The 19,919-nt window shown below is 38.5% G+C and overlaps 1 protein-coding gene across 6 annotated transcripts in view; it reads left to right on the forward strand.

Moving 5' to 3' along the window:
• The window catches only part of PLCB1 (phospholipase C beta 1), a 368,401-nt gene that overhangs the window by 307,600 nt on the left and 40,882 nt on the right, over positions 1–19,919 (forward strand). For 5 of the 6 annotated variants that reach the window (XM_052672119.1, XM_052672129.1, XM_052672147.1 and 2 more), the window contains exons 30-31: positions 1,042–1,099; positions 2,048–2,134. In XM_052672119.1, the coding sequence (XP_052528079.1) occupies positions 1,042–1,099; positions 2,048–2,134 (145 nt within the window). Of the gene's footprint in view, positions 1–1,041; positions 1,100–2,047; positions 2,135–2,609; positions 3,239–19,919 lie in introns of those variants that run through there. The other variant, XM_052672164.1, reaches the window with a different exon arrangement.

Consider the following 19,919-nt stretch of genomic DNA (forward strand, 5'->3'; position numbering starts at 1 on the left):
ATCAATTGCAATAGGAAATTATTTGCTAGCTGAGAGGTTAATGAGACACTGGTGAGAAAAGCTCAGAAACAGACGCATGAAAATTCACTTCTGTTTCCCTTTTCATTTTTTCCACCACTGTCCCAAGAACTTTCTTTCTCCAGGCTTTTCAGAGAGCCCTTGGGAGAGGTAGGATGGGAGCAACATGGGAAACTTGGCTTTCCTCTGCCAAGTGACGCCATTTGTCCTCACTTTTGCAGTTGGACAGGGAGTAGTGAGACCTTCTGGTGAATCCTGTCTGAGTCACCCGTGCTGCACTGTTGCTTCATTAAAGATTTTCTTATGAAAATTTGAAGGAAAAAAAATACAGAGAAAGGAAGCATTATGTTAATTGTTCTTAATTATTTTTTTCTAGTTCTGCGCATGACCAGGGGTTGTATAACCTTGAACCATCAGATTTTAATCCCACCAGAATAGATTGCAATTCACTATTAAGCAATTAAGTTTTAGAGCATTGTCATGAATCTGATCAAATATCCACAAAATGTTATTTTATGTGCATGTATCCTTTTGAGAGATCTTGTCTTTACCAAAAGTTACCTAATAGCTGTCTCACTGAATCACTTTTAAGTAATTCTTTTGAGTTCTGCTTTTTGTAGTTTACAGGGCAAAACTGAGGACCAAAGTTAAGTCCTTCATCAGCAGTAGCATCTACACACTGACAGCTTATTTCACTGCTATACAAAGTGCCACTGTGTGGCAGTGTGCATCTGCATGCACTTCCCTAGGCTGACAAACGGGTCTTAACAAATGCTACCATCGCCTTGAAGATATGGCGCTACCCTATGGGAAAAAAAATATCATGAAAGAGCAGAGGTGTTGTTGCAGTATGTCATGGGATAATTGAAGCCTGTTACAAAACAAAGCACACTAAGGAAAAGACACAATGTTAAATGGGCAGACCTATACATTCAAAACATTGCCTTACTCTCTTTGAAGGAAGCTGGGAGCATTAAAATGTGATCTTATGGACTAATGTAACTTGTTGATTGCTTTTTCCAGAGAGAAGACTGAAATGATTCGATCATATATCCAGGAGGTGGTGCAATACATAAAAAGGGTATGTCAGGCTGTGTTTATTTTTCATTTTGGGGCAAAATGTCACCTTTCATGTGTTAGGTTCTATTTTACACTACAAATTCCAAGCTTCTATGTAAACACTCCACTAGTACAGATTTTTAACAGATGCAGTGTAGATTTCTATTGACATTCCACTCAAAGAAAAACTGTAATTTTAGACATATCTTTGTAAGTTTTAGTATTTAGAGGAAGAGACAGTAAAGAAGACATATTTCAATAAAGTTGTAATTCTTTTTTTTGATCTGGTGTTTATTCATGGAATATATACTCCATGGTTTCTTTCAGATACTGAGAAGTGTCTTAATTTTGAGGCTTTTTTAATTGGCATGCTTTTTCATAAATGTAAAGATTGCATACAGAACTTTTAAAGTCAATTAACAGTTAATTGTAGAGTATATTTTAAGCTCAAATAGACCTGTACAGTTACTGAAGTACGCAGAGCATTCTGAGATCTCTGTAAATCAAAGTCACAGAATTTCATTACAGATGTTAGTATTTCTGTAGCTATACGTGTTTTACATTGAGATGACAGTACAAGCAAGAGTGCTTTGATGTGGGAAGTTGTTATGAAACATGCTGCTACTGAATGTTCTCTTAATTTTATTTCAGAGAGAGTTAAATTCAAAAGCTGGCCCATTTTTGCCTACAGAGGCTTTGATTCAGGAAACAACATAAAGAATTAGCAAGTGAAGTGTGCTTAATTCCTATTGCAGTTAGGCATATAGTTAGGAGCACTGTATTAGATGGGGCCCAGAATTTGTCAGCGTGTTCATTTAGGGCTCTAGGACTTTTCTTTTGGGAGCAGGATTCATCTCACACAGCTCACGGGATAAAAGCTGAAGCAAAATAATACAAACTACTGCTAGAGAAGGGGTGGGAAGAAAAGAGTATGCAGTATCTGAAATGATTCTCTGCTGTTTTCTTACAGCTAGAGGATGCTCAGAGTAAAAGACAGGAGAAACTGATAGAAAAACACAAGGAGATTCGTCAGCAAATACTGGATGAAAAGCCCAAGGTAAAGAGTTTTAAACAATATTACAAAAAATGATCTTCAGGAAATAAAGTATTCTATATAGCATGTAAGTTTATATTTAAACACGTGAAAGTCCATACGTAACATTGTGACTGTTTTCTTTTAATACTCAGAATGTAAAAAAGGTAAATCAAATAGCAGCCTAGTGAAGAACACCACTACAAGTCAGGTGTCATAAAGCCAGGTTTGTTTATTAGTACTCATGATATCATTAAAAAGCTTTTAGTGTAACTGGTGCTTCTGACCAGCAGAGTGTGCCCTTCCCTCTAATGTACTTCAGCAGTACGAAAACAAAACACAGTTTACATTGAAACAAAAGAGATATCTTTTTAGCATACTTGCCTCAGATAATTATGATAATTGATGCGTTTTTGTGGAAAACAGAAAGAGTTTTCATAGTGTTAGCTTATAATATTCTATATTGCTTGCTGGATTTCCCCTATTTCATTTCGTACAGCTGTGGTATCTGCATGCACTCTTCTGAAATACTGTTTCTGATCCAAAATGTTGTGGGCTGACTCCTGCTCCTACTGAAGTTGGTGGTAGTTTTGCCAGTGACTTCAGAGGAGAAGGTTTGGAGTCTTCTCTTGTGCATGATTTTTCTGCAGGAAGAGTAGGTTACTGTATAACCAGACTGTCACACAGAGACCTGTTTTGAGCAGAGCTCATATCTAAGTATGGTTCTTCAAAGCCCGTTGTGTCATCTCTGCTTTCATTATTTCTCCACTTGCTCAAGTACGTGTTCTAGGCTTCACTTTAATTTCTTGTCTGTGTCTGCAGTCCTGTTGTTTACATGTTTGTATTACAACTTGAATTTCAATATTGGGTGTCATCTAATTGGTGCTGTCATGTCATTTCTGTGAGTTATCAAGAGAACAAATTAGGCTCAGGTCTGCATAACTAGAAATTTACAGCAACTTAGACAAATAAATATGTTTGAGAAATATGAGAATAAATATGTTTCTGATTTCTTACTCATTTTAAAAATGAATTTTGTAAGTTGCCTGGAACTTACCATGTTATGGACATCTGGGTCTGAAAAACACGCAGAATATTATGGTGTGCATTTGATGTTATAGGATTGTGAACTAAGAAAAATGGAATTTAAATGCTGAATGTATTTCAAAGAGTAATCTTGTAATGCTTCACAAATGCTTGAACACACTTCTCTGTGCATCCTTTTTAACTTGATGCTTTTAGAATTTATTGATTCACTCACAAATAGCAAATCTGCACAAAATGTGTTGCTCAGGACTTGGGTTGCATTTTGAAAGGTTATGGTGGACTGGTAGCATTAAGCTCCTCAGCTGTCCATGTGCCAAGCATTAGATCATGGCATAGAGCAGCTCCAGATCCCTTGTCTTTGCCTGCATCTGCCATCAGTCACAGCACTACAGCAACCAGCACTCCTGAGTCAGTTCTGTCAGGTTCTCCAGAGTAAATCCTCTACTGTAACGTGCCTAACAGACACTTTTTTTTTTTCTTTCCTTTCCCACCTACTGAAATAGGCAGAATTTTACTGAATTTGTGATGGTATGTGCTGCTGTTTGTTGACACATGAGGACTTAGGCAAAACATAATTGCTCGTTTTATTAAGGTGTTATTTTTTTCTTCATGTTCCTATTTTATATCCGTATCCACCTCATAAGCTTCCTTAGTAACGGGGCATGCAATATAGAATAGATCAAACTCATTCCCAGCTGAGAACCACGGGTGTATTTTATGCATACAGCAGCTTGTCTAGGGACAGCTTTTTTAGTAGGCTGGGCTCGGATGCTTCAGCGTCGAAACACCCACTACAATTTATGCTAGTTGTGTCAAAAGGGTTTTCTGGCAGTATCAACAACCCCTAAACAAAACGTTAAATATGCGGGAAAGAATTTTTAGTATTGTTACAATAATTCCATTGGAGACAGATTGGCCATCATCAATCACTGTCCTGTGGTTATTTATTACTGACTCAGTTTGTTGTGCTACGACTTTGTGCACAGCGCTCTGTCAAAGCCGGGAAGAACATCGTTTCATTTCAAAAAGTGCTGGCAGCAGACTGCCATACTACTGAGATAATTTATTTCTTTTTCTTTTTTTAAGTATGAGTTTGCAGCCTCTTTTGTCATGGTGCATGTAGGTCACCAGAGGAAAGCTTGCTTTAGAGTGCTGACTTTTAACACAACAGCTTAAAGAGACTGCCCAAACTTGATGCAAATTAGTTCCCCACACTGAAGGCAGGCACTCTTTGTTTAATTTTAAAATCTTGTGCTCTTAGATGAAAGCACGAACGCAGAACTGATTCACATTTTGAAACTCTGCCTTTTCATCATATATGTAATTTCTTTCTAATGTTTAGATGTGAGACTGTTTTTGAACCTTGGTCTGCTGGGCTATTATGTAAAATATAGCTTTTTTTCCCCTTGGTAGAATTGGAGAGTGGATAATGTTAGGCAAAAGTATGGAAATAATTCTTCAAGTAGTGGTGCCGCTGACAAATGAGCCCTAAATCTCCTTCTGTGTCTTTGTGAGTAATTAGAGCATCTTTATAAGTATTGTCACCATTTTGTTGTTGTCAGTATTGAATAACATTATCAAATCTCTTTTTATGTGTGTAGAAACAAGGTAACCATTTGCACAACCATGTTTACAAAAGGAGAAACATTGCTTAGAAAGTCAAATAGGTTAAAAAAAAAAATCTAACTTGAGTGCCATTGTAGCGAACACACAGTGGAAACGAAGTTCAAATGGTTTCATGCTGTCTTTTTCCTAACAGCATAATTGCCAAGAGAAGCCATATGTATTTTCTTTTCTCCTTTTTTCTGTATGTATACATTATCTCCTTGCTATTTTACCATCGGCAACAGCTTGTATTTTTTTCTGCTCTGTTCTAATTCTTTGTCTTCTTTCTTAGTCATTAATACACCTTAAGCTTGTCCTGTCCATATCTTCTTCCCCTCGATCATCTCTTCTATGTCCTATGGAATTGCCATAGATAAAGCTCATTACACCACAGTACTGAATTCTGCACATCAGTGTGATTTTTAGATTCTTCTTTACAGCGCGTTTGCCCCTCATTACCTAAGCACAACAGAGTGTGTTGAGGATGAGTATGCATCTCAATTTTTGCCCTTGACAGCCTGTGCATCACATTAAACGTAAATCCAGTGCGTTTCCTTCCTCCCATCCTTGCCTCCAATTTCATTGTAATTACAAAAATCAATACACATGAGGCATGACAAGGAATTAATTATTTTTCCAAGAATTGACTGAGTTACAGTAAATAGACCCAAACCTCCTTTAATTGAAATCAGTGAGACTTTTGTTATTGAGGCTCGTGGGCTAGAGTTACACTTGAATACCAACACTAACTTAGACTCTTGTGCTCTTGAAATCAGCCCCAGCTCCGCATTGCATTAACTGGAGTGTTTGAGCTTCAGTGGAGCATGGTCTTAGATCCAGAGCTGTCAAGGGCAGTGCTAAGTACTTCCTGGTTTTGTAGCTCATGTTTGTGTTTCTGCTTGCACTTCTGCTGCTCACACTAGCACAGCTATGGCCTGCCACATGGTGTGGGCTCTTCTAGCAACGTGGAAGATGCACAATTCTGGATAAGGCTTGATCTTTGGAAAAAGGCACAACAGCCACGGGCTGTGCAGACTTCATCCTGTTATGTCTCTGTGGTCTTTTACCAAATGAAAAAATGTAGCCTTAAGGTAGAACATTTCTTTTTCCTTTCAAAAAATACAGTGAGAACAATTCTTTGAAATTATAGATCAGTTATTGATAATGGAAAATAAAGCCCTCTGCTGCATACTAACTCATTTCAAAGAACACGCACTTATTATTTCACAGTTTGACATGTATAGTTGTGCCCAATGAGAGTTGCCACTTCTGTATCCAATCAAGAATTAATATTAGCACCATACCTGAAAAAGTTATGGGTCCTAAAAATGACACATAGTCATATTATAGCAAAAATGAAGTGATGTTCATTCTTTACAACAGTAAGCCACTTCAATTCTAGGGTATTCCTTTCATTCCATCAGGCTGGGAAGAACCTCCAGGGTCTTTAATCTCAGGACTGGCTGCTTTTACAGTCACTTATCCTCTAAGCCTGTTTTTGAAATACTACTCCTCAGTGACTCCTTCCGACTGATTATATTTGAAAATTCAGTGAATGATTTCATAGATTTCAGACAAATGCTTCTTATTTCCTGAAAATATATTTGCAAAGGTGAAAGCTTGCCAGATAGGTTTTATGTAAAGCTTTGTGTCCATCTTCATGCAGATAGTGGTGTGAAATGATTCTGAAAGTCGAGTCAGCAGAATCACCTCTAACTTCTGAAAGGCAAATACAGCAAATGCATTTCACAGCACTCTTAGATTTGATTTCAGTTAACCTCCAAGTCTAGAGCAGCTCTATTAGCTCATCTGGAAGAGAGCAGTTCTTAGGAACTTTGATGACTATTCCAGTGTCATTTCAGCTCACTGCATAATTCACAATAACAATGCATTGTCCACCAAAATCCCTTTTTTATCCTTTATACCTCTGTAGGAAGCCAAAATGTCTTTTGGTTTAGCTGTGTTTCAATTCAAACCTTTCCAAATGCATTCCAGTTTAACCATAGGCGATCATTCAAGAATTTCAGAGAAGGCATTTGCAGGAAAAGTTCATTTCAGTTTATCCAGTTTCATGGGACCTTGTACTGTGTGGATTTGGTTTAGGTAAAAGTGATTTCTTCTGTTAATTCTTTCAGTTTAAACATTACAAAGTTTGAAAGGAAATTTCTCTTGAATCTGTTGCTGCTAAGCTAAAAAGATTGATGGCAGTAACTGCTGGAAAAAAAATCAACACTGATGTTAGAGGTTTGAAAATAATTTACTGTTTGTTTCATTGCTTGACTTTGGGTTTTGGTACTTGTATATTCATCAGAAGGGAGTAATAAAATGCTTTTCTGCCTTATTAAATGGGCAACAATATGGAGAAATGCATGGAATTTACCCTCATTGAACAAAAAGTATTTCAAAGGACTGTTTTTAAATGAGAATATTTGGACTGATATTTCTAAAATCTTCCTATGACTTGATCTTTAAGTATCTGGCATCTTCCCACTTCAAGAGCAGAGACTGCATTTATGTTGGAGGATGCAGCTTTCATGCAGCATTCACTAGAGGATCTTTGCACATTGCTCAGCATCCCTCATCAAGTTCTAAGTGGCAGTCAGTCTAATTATCTGATCAGCTTTGAGTGGTTTACGCCCTGATATTTCTTTAAATGCTTTATTAGTGTGACTGTGAGGCAGTCCCCTGTTGCAGAGTGGATTTATTTTTCAGGAAGCAAGGGTTGTGGTTTGTTTTTTTTTTTTTCTGTTTCTCCCGGTGGATGAAGTGCAGGATGCGCTTACCTTAGGTCTGTGAATTGAGTGGTAAATAATCTTGCTTCACTCGTTAAAATGGAATAGGCTGACCTTTATCTTACATCAATTTGATGCCAATAAAACTTCGTTAAATTCTCTGAAGTGACTAGCTCATGAGTAGGCCTGAGATCAAAACATTTCAGTCAAAATAACAGCATGCTCTAAGGAATATTTTTGAGTAAGACCTTGCTTGCTTGATTGCTTGCTTGTTTGTTTATATTTTTTCTTCACAGATTGAAATTTTTAATGATCAGTTATTTTTCCAGCAGAATAAATATTGCAGAGTGAGCAATGAATATCAGGTCACAAAAGATGTATCTAACAATTTGAGGTGATGTTTATTGTGTTAATTAAATGTCTTCCCATATTAGTCTTGCAGATACTCATATGTCATGGGAACGCACATGAATACTAACTTTCAAATCAACAGCATCACGTTTCCAATGCAAATATGCTTTTTAAATTTAAATTGATTTTAAATGAATTAGAAAAAATACAAATCTATTGCAGTAAGAATGTAAGTAAGTGTGCAGTAAGTATGCAGTAAGTATGAAAAAGCATTTTAGTGAAAAGAGACAAAACATAAGAAATTTAGGTTGCTGTTTGTTGGTAAAAAGTGACAGATTTCACACATATATTCTTTCTACTGGAAACCAGACAAAGTATCGGGTGTCGTATGGGGCTGAAACAAAAGAAAATAAGTGATTTGAGAAAGCACACTTTTTTTCACTTTACCCTACTGTGAATACAAAAAAATGTTATAAAGGTAGCAGAGTCAGTGGTGATTTAAACTGGTATGACTGGAGGCAGAGTATGGCGTATAATGGCGGTTATGTGGCAACTTTGCTTTCTGAGGGTTGGTGAGATTTTCCTGGACGACATGCTGATATATGGGCACTGTGATCTTTTATTTTTTAAGAAAAAGAAGTTCAGAGTCCAGCTCCCATCTGTGGGCTGAATATGTAGAAAAAAATTAAGCGGCACAAATTTGAGAATTCTTCCTGAATGAAAAAAAACTCACTGATTTTCTTTTGTCTAATTGGCATAAGTGAATGGATTCCTTATTCATCTCAGCTGAGCACATGGCTCACATCTCAGATACTGTGGTTATCTACTCAATTAGCCGTCCTGACAGACCTCAGAAAGCCAAAAACCAAAGCAGATTGCCATTTCCCCCTTTGCATGGTATACAGCCCAAGATGGGGAGAGGCCTCACCTCTCAGAACCTCCCCTTTGGCTGTAAAGAAGGCAAATAACGTGAATTCAGAGGCGGTGCCCCCTCGATTCCACCCTTTCATCAGCAAGAAGTGCTGCAGCACTCAAACAAATCTGGTTTGGGGACAGCGCAGATGTTCATATGTGGCAGACCTATTTGAGCTTGCAGAGGGGCATCCAGCTTTGCATCTACTGATGACCACAGCAGCACAGGGTGGCATATAGCAGATATGCTGTTTCACTAGGGAAAGCTGGAAGACTTTACCATCCTTGTGGCTTGTGTAACATCATGGGATTGATAGATGGGGAGACAGATCAGCCCAACGGGGGAGGAATAATAAGCAATGAATGTGCTATTATTTACCATTAAGCAGATAAAAAGATGTCCCATCCTCCCATCTCCCTCTTCATAACGGACTACTGCAGTGAACATCCATCAAAGTGACAGAACAGACCGTGTTTTCTTGCCATTAGGGATGCAGTTTCAGAATACTATCACCATTTGCAAACAAAATCACTTGGTTAAAGAAAATGACTTATATTTCTACAGTAGCTGGTTTTACTATAATGTGTTGTTACTTTGATCATCCAAAGTGCTTAATTTGTGTTAGAAAGCTACTCAATTAAGGGGAGGGGGGGAATTCACAAATTGCTATACGCGTGGTCAGCTGAGCTATGTAATAAAAATTGAAAAGTAATAATTATCTTTTCTCCCTTGGAAGATTAATTGCTGAACTAGACCTTATTTCTGATGTTAAGATTAGTGAATGGTTAATTCTTCTTAACAAAAGTACATTTTCTATGCAGCAGTGAGCACAGTGTATTTTCCCATAGGCTGAAGAAAACAAAAATGTGAATAAAATGTGAAAAATGTATGTATGGCTTCTTCCTGCAAGGTCAAGTTCAGGACGATAAACGTCCTAGACAGAGCACATTGTCTCTGCAGAAGATGCTCTTCATTGTACTGCAGGTAGCTTAGGACAAGAAAATAACAACCCAGAGTAAGCAGTACAGCATTAAAAAGCCCCTTATCTGTTCTCTGTAGTCTTTTAAACCACTTCGGTCTGCAACATCCCATCCCATCCTCTGCTCTGCAGTAGAATGAATGAGTGCCAGCTGCTACCTGGTTACCTGTGTCCATGTGGCCCACTCCTTTGCTGGTTTCTGTTCTATATTTATTGCTTTCCAGAGCTGAAATTTTCTGGAGAATGGATGGGTGGCTTCAAAGTAGCAACTGCCTGCGAGAAAAACTAGCCTGTATGTTAACAGTGTTATCTCTGAAAGAGAAACAGAGGCCAGACGTTTTGTGTCGGAATGTGTAGCTTAAGTTGAGCAATATTTAGATTTGCCAAGAGAAGTCACTGCTAGAAAATCAGTTGTGATTCTGCCATGACAAGTGTTGTCCATGGTAAACCTTAGTGAACAATGTAACCGCAGCATGCTGTTGACTTCCCTTCACCTTTTCCTAAGTTATTCTAGTACTCTGTGTAATAGGTATTCTAAATATATGCATTGTATGTGTGTGTGCATATATTACATTTGAATGTATGATGACACAGAATTCAAATGTGGAGGCTTCATATGGCATCTTATACATCTCCACATCACTCTGTGTCAGGATGAGAGAGAACAACAAATACTGTGAAGGCAGAAACCTGTGCTCTTACACAGCTGCATTCATCACTGAGCAACAACAGCGACATATTTGTTAATTATCAGATTTTCTGTGCAACTTGACAAATGATTAGAGATTGAGTCTGACAGAGCTAATGGAAAAATGTTAGGAGAAATATTAATGCTTACTGTGTAAACTCATTAGAGAGATGTTTTAAAATGCATGAAGTGAGGAAAAATATGTTCCTTAATGAACAGAGAGATGAAATCACTGGTCCTGCAAAGATTGTTTTATATGCGTAGCTTTGCATATGTAAATGGCTCTTAAGACATTGATTCTATCCCTGTGCAGGATCAATCTGCAAAATAGAGCCAGTAGTGGCAGAGCTGCTGTGTATCTGCCCATGAGGTAGCAGCATTGCAGCACTCGTTAAAGACACAAGTCGCTGTTATTAGTGCAGTCGCAGGAGAAGATGGGTCCTGAATTTATCTTGCAGTGCGACTTCAGGATGACAAATGTGTTAGCAGAAAACAGTTACAGAAATTTCAAAAGCAAAGTGGGTTTAAATGAAATATATTGACTAAAAAGTATATTGAGAATTATAAAGAAAATCGCAGGAGTTTTGTTGTTTTTAGAAATTGTAAAAAAAATCTGCACCAAGGACATGTTGTTGCTTTGAGATGCATTTATTTCCCCAGCAGTCTGAGAGTACTGAGTCTAGTGGGGAAAGAAAACTCCCTGCACATCATCCAGAAGGAAAAGAACGTGGACTCCCAGCATCTCAGCCATGTCAGCATGTGCTTTCCTTGCAACACGGGTACAGCTCTCTGGGGTCTGGCAGCTTTCCTTAGTCAGCAGCAGAATAGTGGGGAAGGGATGCAAGCAAGCTGCTCCTGACTTGCTTGTTCTCTTGGAACATTAGTTTTCATTATATTTCTTCTATGACTCATTTCTAACAAATCAGCATTTTCTGGCAGAAATACATTACATTAGTTGTGGATGCTAGCATATAGATTTAACTATAGTGACTCAGTACATTTCCTTTTATTCAGCCATTTGATGGCAGAAAAAAGTTCTCGCCAAGCGATTGAGGAGTGTGACTAAGCACATAAACTACAGCTAAGAACTGTAAATGATCTCTTTTATGGAGTCCTAGTGATTTGTAAGCTTTGTGTGGAATAAGTGGTTGTGTCCAAGAAGGCAAAACGTAATCCAGAGATGGTGAGATATGGAGCCTGGCTTAAGGATGCTCAATGCTTTTAAGCTCTTGTAACATTGACCTTTCCAGAGATTGTTTGTAGGAAAATTATCACGAGAATGGTGAAAGTCAATAGTTTTCTTCCATCACCAGCATCCCACGTCCCTGCCCCCACAACATTGTTTCAGAATTTAGGTGACCATCTAATGTAAAAAATTCCTTTTCAAACCTACCAAATATGGGACGGCAAGTTGCAGTCCTGGTTAATTTCATTCAGTTGCAGTCCTCCGGGTTTGGCCTCCAGCTTATAGAAATGAATGAAGACATTCACTAGGGAGAAAATTGTTATCAGGCATACCGTACTGGCCTGGCAATAGCAGACAGTGTTATCTAGTCTTTTTTTTTTTTTTTTTTTTCCCTTTCTTCTTGTATTTCTCTGCTTTCCACATTCCTCAGTTTTACAAACTCTCTCACTGTCTTGCACTGACCTTCCTTTCACAGTATATTGTTTCTTTTTATGTTCTCTACTTAAATATCCTTTACTTATACTTCATTTCTTAAACTCTTTTCTCCCTCTTGCTTTTTGCCATCACTCTGCTGTTAACTTTGCTATTAAATTTTGAGGAGTGTCTACAGGAACTCAAAGAAATAATGTTTCTTAGAGATTACAAGACTAATTAGAAGAAGAAACCTGAAGGGAAAAAGTACTATAGAGTTGACATGCTGTGCAGGTCTGTGAGCTTGACTGTATACCTGGGATACATTCCAAAGTCATCCATCAGGTGAAAGATGAGATGCAGAAACTCCAAAGGTGTATGAAAAAGTAATTTATAATTACTCATAAGCACTCAAAAACTGGGTGATGTAATAGGAAGAGTAATATTTAGAGTGAAGTAAATGGAAAAAAATGAAACTGAAACCAGAAGACAATAGAAAAAGGTGAAAATGGGTCTAGAGAATTTAGATGCAAAATTGAGAATGGTTGAAGACTTCAGAGAGAGAAAATGTGAAATGTAAATGAAAGAATCTGTACTGTGGAATGGAGTATAGGATCTTGGCTCCTTTCCCATTTTTACAATTTTTGTTTTTTATCCAGTCCAACACAGCAAAAATGCAATGAAATTACATCCAGCAAAATGGCATTCTTAGTTTCTGTGCTCAGTCTGTGAGCAGTAAGAACAGCAGGTTTTACTGTGATGAATTCTGAGCAGTAGTGTCAGGTTTATGCAACAGCATGCAACCTATAGTCTGCTGCAAGGTACAGCTCTGATTGACAGTGTTCCTCTGGTACACTTACAGTCACCTGAGGAGGAAATGAACATTTACAGTTTTGCTTTGGAGACCAAGGCCAAGGGCAGATGGTGGATTAGATATGGATTGCTTAGATCCTTTGATTGCTGTCCTTGGAGGAGACTAATGGTAGGTTTTTTATAGAGAGAAGGGCCACTAGACCCTGTAGCAAGTACTGGGTAGATGGACATGAGCAGCACAGGACTGATGGCAGCAGGGAGCTTAACAGCGCTGCACTCAGTTTTCTAGGAATGTCAAGCCAGTTGCCAATAAATTGCCAACAATTTGTTGGTTGTTCTGGAATCTTCATTGTGTTGAGTCCACTTTGTCACATTCTGCAGATATTGTTGGACATTTCAACTGCTGGACCAAATGTAAAAGATGCTGTTAGTTAACTACAGATGTATTTCTAGAAAGAGAGACTAAACGGCAGGTACTGTCTGTGCAGCCCAGCATTGTAATCACTGAGAATTGGAAGTGGATTGTTTGGTAAATAGTATAGATTATATAATATAATAGATTATTGATAATAGATTGTTTGGTAAATAGAGAGTGGTGGTAAATGGAGTCAAATCCAGCTGGCGAAGGAGCTGGGATTGTTCAGCCTGGAGAAGAGGAGGCTCAGGGGAGACCTCATTGCTCTCTATAACTTCCTGAAGGGAGGTTGTAGTGAGCTGGGGGTCGGCCTCTTCTCTCGTGTCATTAGTGATAGGACCAGGGGGAATGGCTTCAAGCTACAGCAGGGGAGATTCAGGCTGGACATGAGGAAGTATTACTTTTCAGAAAGGGTGGTCAGGCACTGGAATGGATGCCCAGGGAGGTGGTGGAGTCACCGACCCTGGGGGTGTTCAAGGAAAGACTGGATGTTGTGTTGAGGGACATGGTTTAGTAGGAGCTATTGGGAATAGGTGAACGGTTGGACTGGGTGATCTTTTAGGTCTTTTCCAACCTTGGTGATTCTATGATTCTATGATTCTATGATTCTAATGCCTACTAAACCTTGGTTGGCAACAGAAACAGACATCAATTAAGATGAGATAAAAACTAGAAAGTTGATTTCTGTGATACGATACTGTTGCCACCACTCTTTGTTGGTTTTTAAAATATGCTTTACAAGTATATGTATCATGGAACAAACAAAATGCATGTATTAATGTACAGAGATCCTAAATGATTGTATTTTTCAATGATCTGGTATCCAGCTCAATTCAAATCTTCAACAAGGTTGGAACAGGAAGGCATTCCAATAACTGGAGGTATCCCACGTGTAGTTTTAATCAGTAAATTCCTCTTCAGTGGTGCTTTAGTCAGAGCAGACTGACATGCTGGATGGGCCCTTGGTTTGTGATATGAGCGTGTAACTTTTGCTCTGCTACAGGAAAGAGCAGATTGTCTGCACTCTGAATCGTCTGAGCATTAATAAGTGAAGCATTGCTCAGGTCAGGCTGTTACCTATAAACTCATTAACCCCTTCTTCTGCTACTACAAATTTTATAAAAGGGAAATATAAGGAAATTTCACGTGCAATAGATGTAGTCCAGTTGTTTGTTATATTTTTGAATGTGTTTGAGTCCATGCCTGACAATAAATTTTTTTATGTGTACTAGATATATTACGAATGCAGATATGCTATATCCATAGAGATTTGTTTGATAAACATATTCTGGATGCATCTGTTAAATTAGTAACAGCCTTGTAGGATATGAAACACATTATTAAAAAATAATATTAATGATTGTAAAACTGGCCCGATCAGCCTTCAGTTAATTACAGTCTGATTCAACCCTCAAGGTTTGGGGTTTTTTTCTGTAATATCACCTGCCTAGTATGCTGGTGGCCTTCTGGAAAGACAATAAATGAAAACTACAGAGAAGGAATTTTATTCACCTAATGGGAGCCTTCATTGGCAGCAAATATAGCCAAATGATGTGAGATAAGGGACCTTGAGAATGTGTTGGTGGTGGTTAAAAGTGTAAAGCCACATTGATTTGGTTTGATACACCCAGGAGAAGAAAACCACAGCTCTAAACATTAGTGCATGCTTTTCACAGCTCAGGAAGGAGCCTGTGCTTGAGCATGTTCAGGATAGCGAGTGATTAGCAGTTCTGTAGAAAACTCAAGACTAACCTTATAGCTTCAGTGCCTAAATTAGAAAACATAAATAACCTTCAACTGTTTATCCATATAACACTTCTCTACTGCTCCTGCATTGTTAGGGATTTGTTGGGTTAAGCACACCTGAGATTAGATAATAAGGGCACATAAATGCTTAGGTAATAAATATAGGAAAATGTCATAAGAAGAGAGTTTCATTGTAAATGAGCTTCTAGCTAAATTCTCTTTTCAGTAGTCTTTGTGTAAATCGCAGTGGCTGTTCTGTTCAAGGAGAGTCATGGCAGTGCTTGTACACTTACAAGTACTTGTTTCTGCATACGCTCATAGGGAAAGAGTTGAAACTTTTATTTTCTCACCCTAAAGGTTGACACATTGCAAACAAGAGAGATGAGCTGGCAGGGGAAGTGAGAAGCGAAGCATCAAAATGTCACTGTGCATTTGTCATGTACGTGGCTTCCCAATGAGTGCATAGACTAGTCCATTATAAGATAAAGCTCTATCTCTAGAGCTACATAAACCCAACCAATTAACACCAGTTTCTCAGACAATTTTTCACTCTTGTTTTTTGTGAATGCCTGTTTTCACAGATTGAAAACATTCTTTTTCTTCACATCTCTTTCCTTTTCTATTTTTTTATTTGAAAATTGAAAATTGTCATTTGCTTTTGTGTTTAGTTATCTGGTATAACTGCCTCCTGGGGTGATCAAGGTGCCCTGGCCTCCCTACCTGATGAGGAGCATTGTGAACTACTTCTACTTCACTGTAAAACTACTTCTAACAAAGTTCAGATTAATGGTGATAGTTTCATAGTTTGAAATACTTTGAAGTATTTAGGGTAGTTCCTACCTTGGGTGTTTGTTCTGGTAGGTTTGTGCTCCTGTGGACTAAATGCCAGACTGATACTGGACTAGATACGCTAGACTTCTTATTACCTTAATTATGTAATTATTGTATACCTTCTAGAACTTGCTTGTTAAAGTTGTGGAGATCCCGTAGTGATCTAACTCCCACATTTTTCTTTGATTCTTATATTTTGCTAACAGACTGTGTCATAACATTTTGCATCTTCACCACCCATAGAGTACAAGTGCTTCATGATTAGCGCCTTGACTTCCCGTACAGCTGTCATTACTGCTCACCTAGTTAGGCCTTTCCCAAACCAATTGTCAGATTCATTCATAGAGTATTGTAACAAAATTAATCTCGTGTTACTTTTCTAGCTCACAAAATACGGACTTTTTTTTCACATTTAGTGTTGATATAGTGGCAAAATTCTGCACCTCCCTGAGTTGGTTTGTTAAGACTGTGGTCTGCCTTGCTTGCACAGTTACTGACTGTGCAGGGGGCACATGTGACTGTCCTCTCTGGTGATTTACTGACAGTTTTCCCGATGATAAAGGGTATTGTTGCACAGCTTCCACTAAAAGCACTATTCACCATTAAGTTTTATGGTGGCTTTTCAGGTCAAAATTTCTGTTTCTCCTTCAGGTATCTGAGCAAAGTTATTGTTTGATACATAAACCCATGAGAACATGCAATATTAATAATAGTGTAAAATTACAAGTGTATTATGTTAGGTGGGTATTAACAACTTGACCTTCTGTTTTATATGAAAAGCTGCCTTCAGAGAATTATTTGATCCCACCTCTATTTCCTTTCCAGATTTATGTTTCTCCAAGGAAGCCTCTTGGTTAGGATCATCTGTACAGTTCTGTACAATATACTGTTATCACGCAATATAAGCCATAAATTATGTTTTTTAATACTCTGATTTTCCCTCTCGGGAGTTTCCAATCAATAGCCATAGGACTCTACTGCTTCTTCCTCAATATCTCTCAATTAGCCTCTCAATCCTATTTGCAGCTATTAATGCTCTTCCTGTTTTAGCCTGTCACTCACACTCGAGTCCTTCATACATAAAGCTTAATGTAATTTTTGTAAGAGCACATGTGGAGGCAGCAGTCCTGGTGTTGTTACCACAGTGTGGCTCCTGAGGCCCTGGCAGCCAGGGGAGCCTTCCCACCACACAGACTGCATCACTTCTGTCAGCTTCCTTTACAGCTCAGGAGGAATGGAAGCAATATCCAGCAGCAGTTCCATAATGTATGTTTCTTTCTCATTTCACATAATAGCTTTTAAAAACGTTTTAATTACTTAGCAGCTACCATTTTTGTTACGGGCAATTTTAACACACAGTTAGATATGGGCTTTTGAGGCATTCTTTGTGTCATGAACATGGTAATTTGTAAAGAAGCAGAACTTCTAACTCATTTTTAGCTCTCTTAAATAGTGTTTAACCCTCATCTTAATTGTGCCCCTTCGCTTTCTTTCTGTAGATGTGTTGCAGTTCCCTGTGGTGCAGAATACAAAACAGGGAGGTGCAACAGAATGTTCTCATAGAATATCCTGAGTTGGAAGAAACTCACAAGGATCACAAGCCTCACAAGCCCAACTTGCAGCTCCATCCAAACCAAACTCTGTGTCTCAAAACATTTTGTGTCCAAACACTTCAGGAGCTCTAGCACTGGGCCCATGCCCACCGCCCTCTGGGGCAGACCCTGTCCCTATCCCCCACCTGCCCCTCTTCTGACACAGCTCCATGCCATCCCCAGAGAGCAGAGCTCAGCGCTGCCCTTTACTCCCTCAGCTCCTTTGCTCTTGGCTGAGCAACCCCAGGGGCCTCAGCGTTCCTCACACACCTTGTCCTCTAGACCCTTCTGCATCTTCATAGCCCTCCTCTGGATGCTCTCAAATAGCTTTACATCCTTTTCGTGCTGTGGCAGACTGCATCCACTGCAGGAGATGAGGCCACACAGTGCAGAGCAAAGGAGTCAGCCCCTCCCCTTGCTCAGTGGCAGCGCTGGGCCTGGTGCCCCCCAGGTTGGCCCTCTTGGTGCCAGAACACACTGTTAATTCAATTGAATTGCTTGATTTTTTTTATTTTTTTATTTTTTATGTTCTCATCCATCAGTGAAAAAAAATAGGTTTCATTTTCTCAGGGGTTACATTTGCGGTTTCTTTCTGTAGAGCTATGAGCAATTGTAGCATTAATCATAAGATCATCATAGAATCATAGTTCAGCTCAGATTCAAAGAGATCCATCCAGTCCCACCCCCAGACATGGGCAGGGCTGCCCCCACCACCTGAGGCTGCCCGGTGTCCATCCAACCTGGTCTGGAACACCTCTGGGGTTGGGGTACCTGCAGCACTCTGGGCAGCCTTAATCCATAGAATTGTTGCCTATTAATATTGTGAGTCAGGTTTTGGCATGAATGCCAAATAACCCTTTTGGGAGGCTATTGAGTGAACACATTGAGCAGGAAAAAGTGGCTCCCTTTGTCCTTGTTCTACCTCTCTGTAGACATTTATTTTCCTGTCCATTTTCTTCAATAATTTCCTTTCCCTGGCTTGCACTTTCTCAGGACATTGTTAGAGGCATTGGATAGTTGCAGTGCAACAGATGCTGTTTGCAAACCTCTGACGTATTCACAGGGCTCAAATCAGCTTAAGCTTTCTCTGGGTATCAGCCCATCAGATAAAGTAGATTCTTTGCTGCCAGAAGTCAGGCTTTCCCCATTTCTACCTTTTTCTTGTTCTTGCCCAGTTTGTAGTCTTTCATTGCCAAACTCTCTTGGCAGCTTAAGATGATGTATAGTTGAATAGTCTTTCTCTGTTGTTGCAGTAGAAGGGTGATTTGCTTTCACCTCTGCCACCATATAACAACATACAGATTTGTTTTCAGGGTGTTCTGAGCTATTGCAGACAGACCTTGCCATCCAGGAGACAGCTGTACAGGCAATATAAGTTTCTCAGATAATGATAATAAGAACCACAGAAACAGATTTTCTCCTAGTTTTGCTATTTTTACATAGAATAACATTGTGGCTTTTTGTTGTTGTTGTTTTGGATTTTTTTTGGAGATGGATGTTATGGATATTTTATTGTAAATTCCTAATTCAAAGCAATAATTTTCAAGCTGCTATCTTATCTTAATTTATAGTACGTGAAATATTATTGAACTTATGTTTACTGTTTTAGGCTACAGTACTTTAAAAGCATCCAACACATCAAACCAAGGTTGTTGGGTTTTTTGTTTGTTTGTTTGTTTTTGTTTTTGTTTTTTTAGGATATTTGGGCTTATTTAGAATGATAATTTGATTTCTTAACATGTATATTCAAGAGTATAGTATATACTCACCATGTAGATGACTGCAGGATCAGCAAATTAAAATATCTTTTCATTTTCCTAACAAATTGATCATTACATACAAGCCTTCGGAGTTAAAAAACAGATAAAGGTAAAATTATAAACATGAATGACATTTTTTAAGTACTTCAGTGAGTTATGCCCTTTTGAAACTGTTACCTGTAATGACATCCAGATGCCCACTTGCAGTGTTACCACATATATCTTGCTATATTTTGAATGTTCACTCTTTTTATTGCTAAAATTTGATCTGGTGCTATATGCAGCAGACAAGCACAGGCTGTAATCATTCCATTCTGCATTTCCAAGAGATGGATTAATTTTATTTAGTGGCTGAAATCATTGCATCCTATTGTTACTTTTTTTGGCAATCCTAATTACCGTGTCATTGATAGACATTGTCAGTGTTTTTGAGGAAAACCATTGTTGCTTTGCTTGGTATTCTGTACCAGTGATTCTTTTAGCATCCTTTCTTGAAAATAATTGCCTTTATGTCATTAGGACTGGATTAAATTTCAGCATAAAGGAAGTATTTCACTTCCCTGTGGTTTGGGGATCTTAGTCGCTATAGATACACAGATGTGGAGTGCATTCTCTAGGTCATTTGTTAAAGTGTAATGCTGCTGCTAACTAGCAGTACAAAAAGATGCTGGTACCCAGGGAATATTTTATTTCCTTCACCTCTTGCTATTTTCATGGATTGGTGCAAATAAGTTGAAAAA

This window comes from Tympanuchus pallidicinctus, unplaced genomic scaffold (genome assembly GCF_026119805.1).
Source record: "Tympanuchus pallidicinctus isolate F22 unplaced genomic scaffold, pur_lepc_1.0 scaffold1, whole genome shotgun sequence".
Classification (NCBI taxonomy): domain Eukaryota; kingdom Metazoa; phylum Chordata; class Aves; order Galliformes; family Phasianidae; genus Tympanuchus; species Tympanuchus pallidicinctus.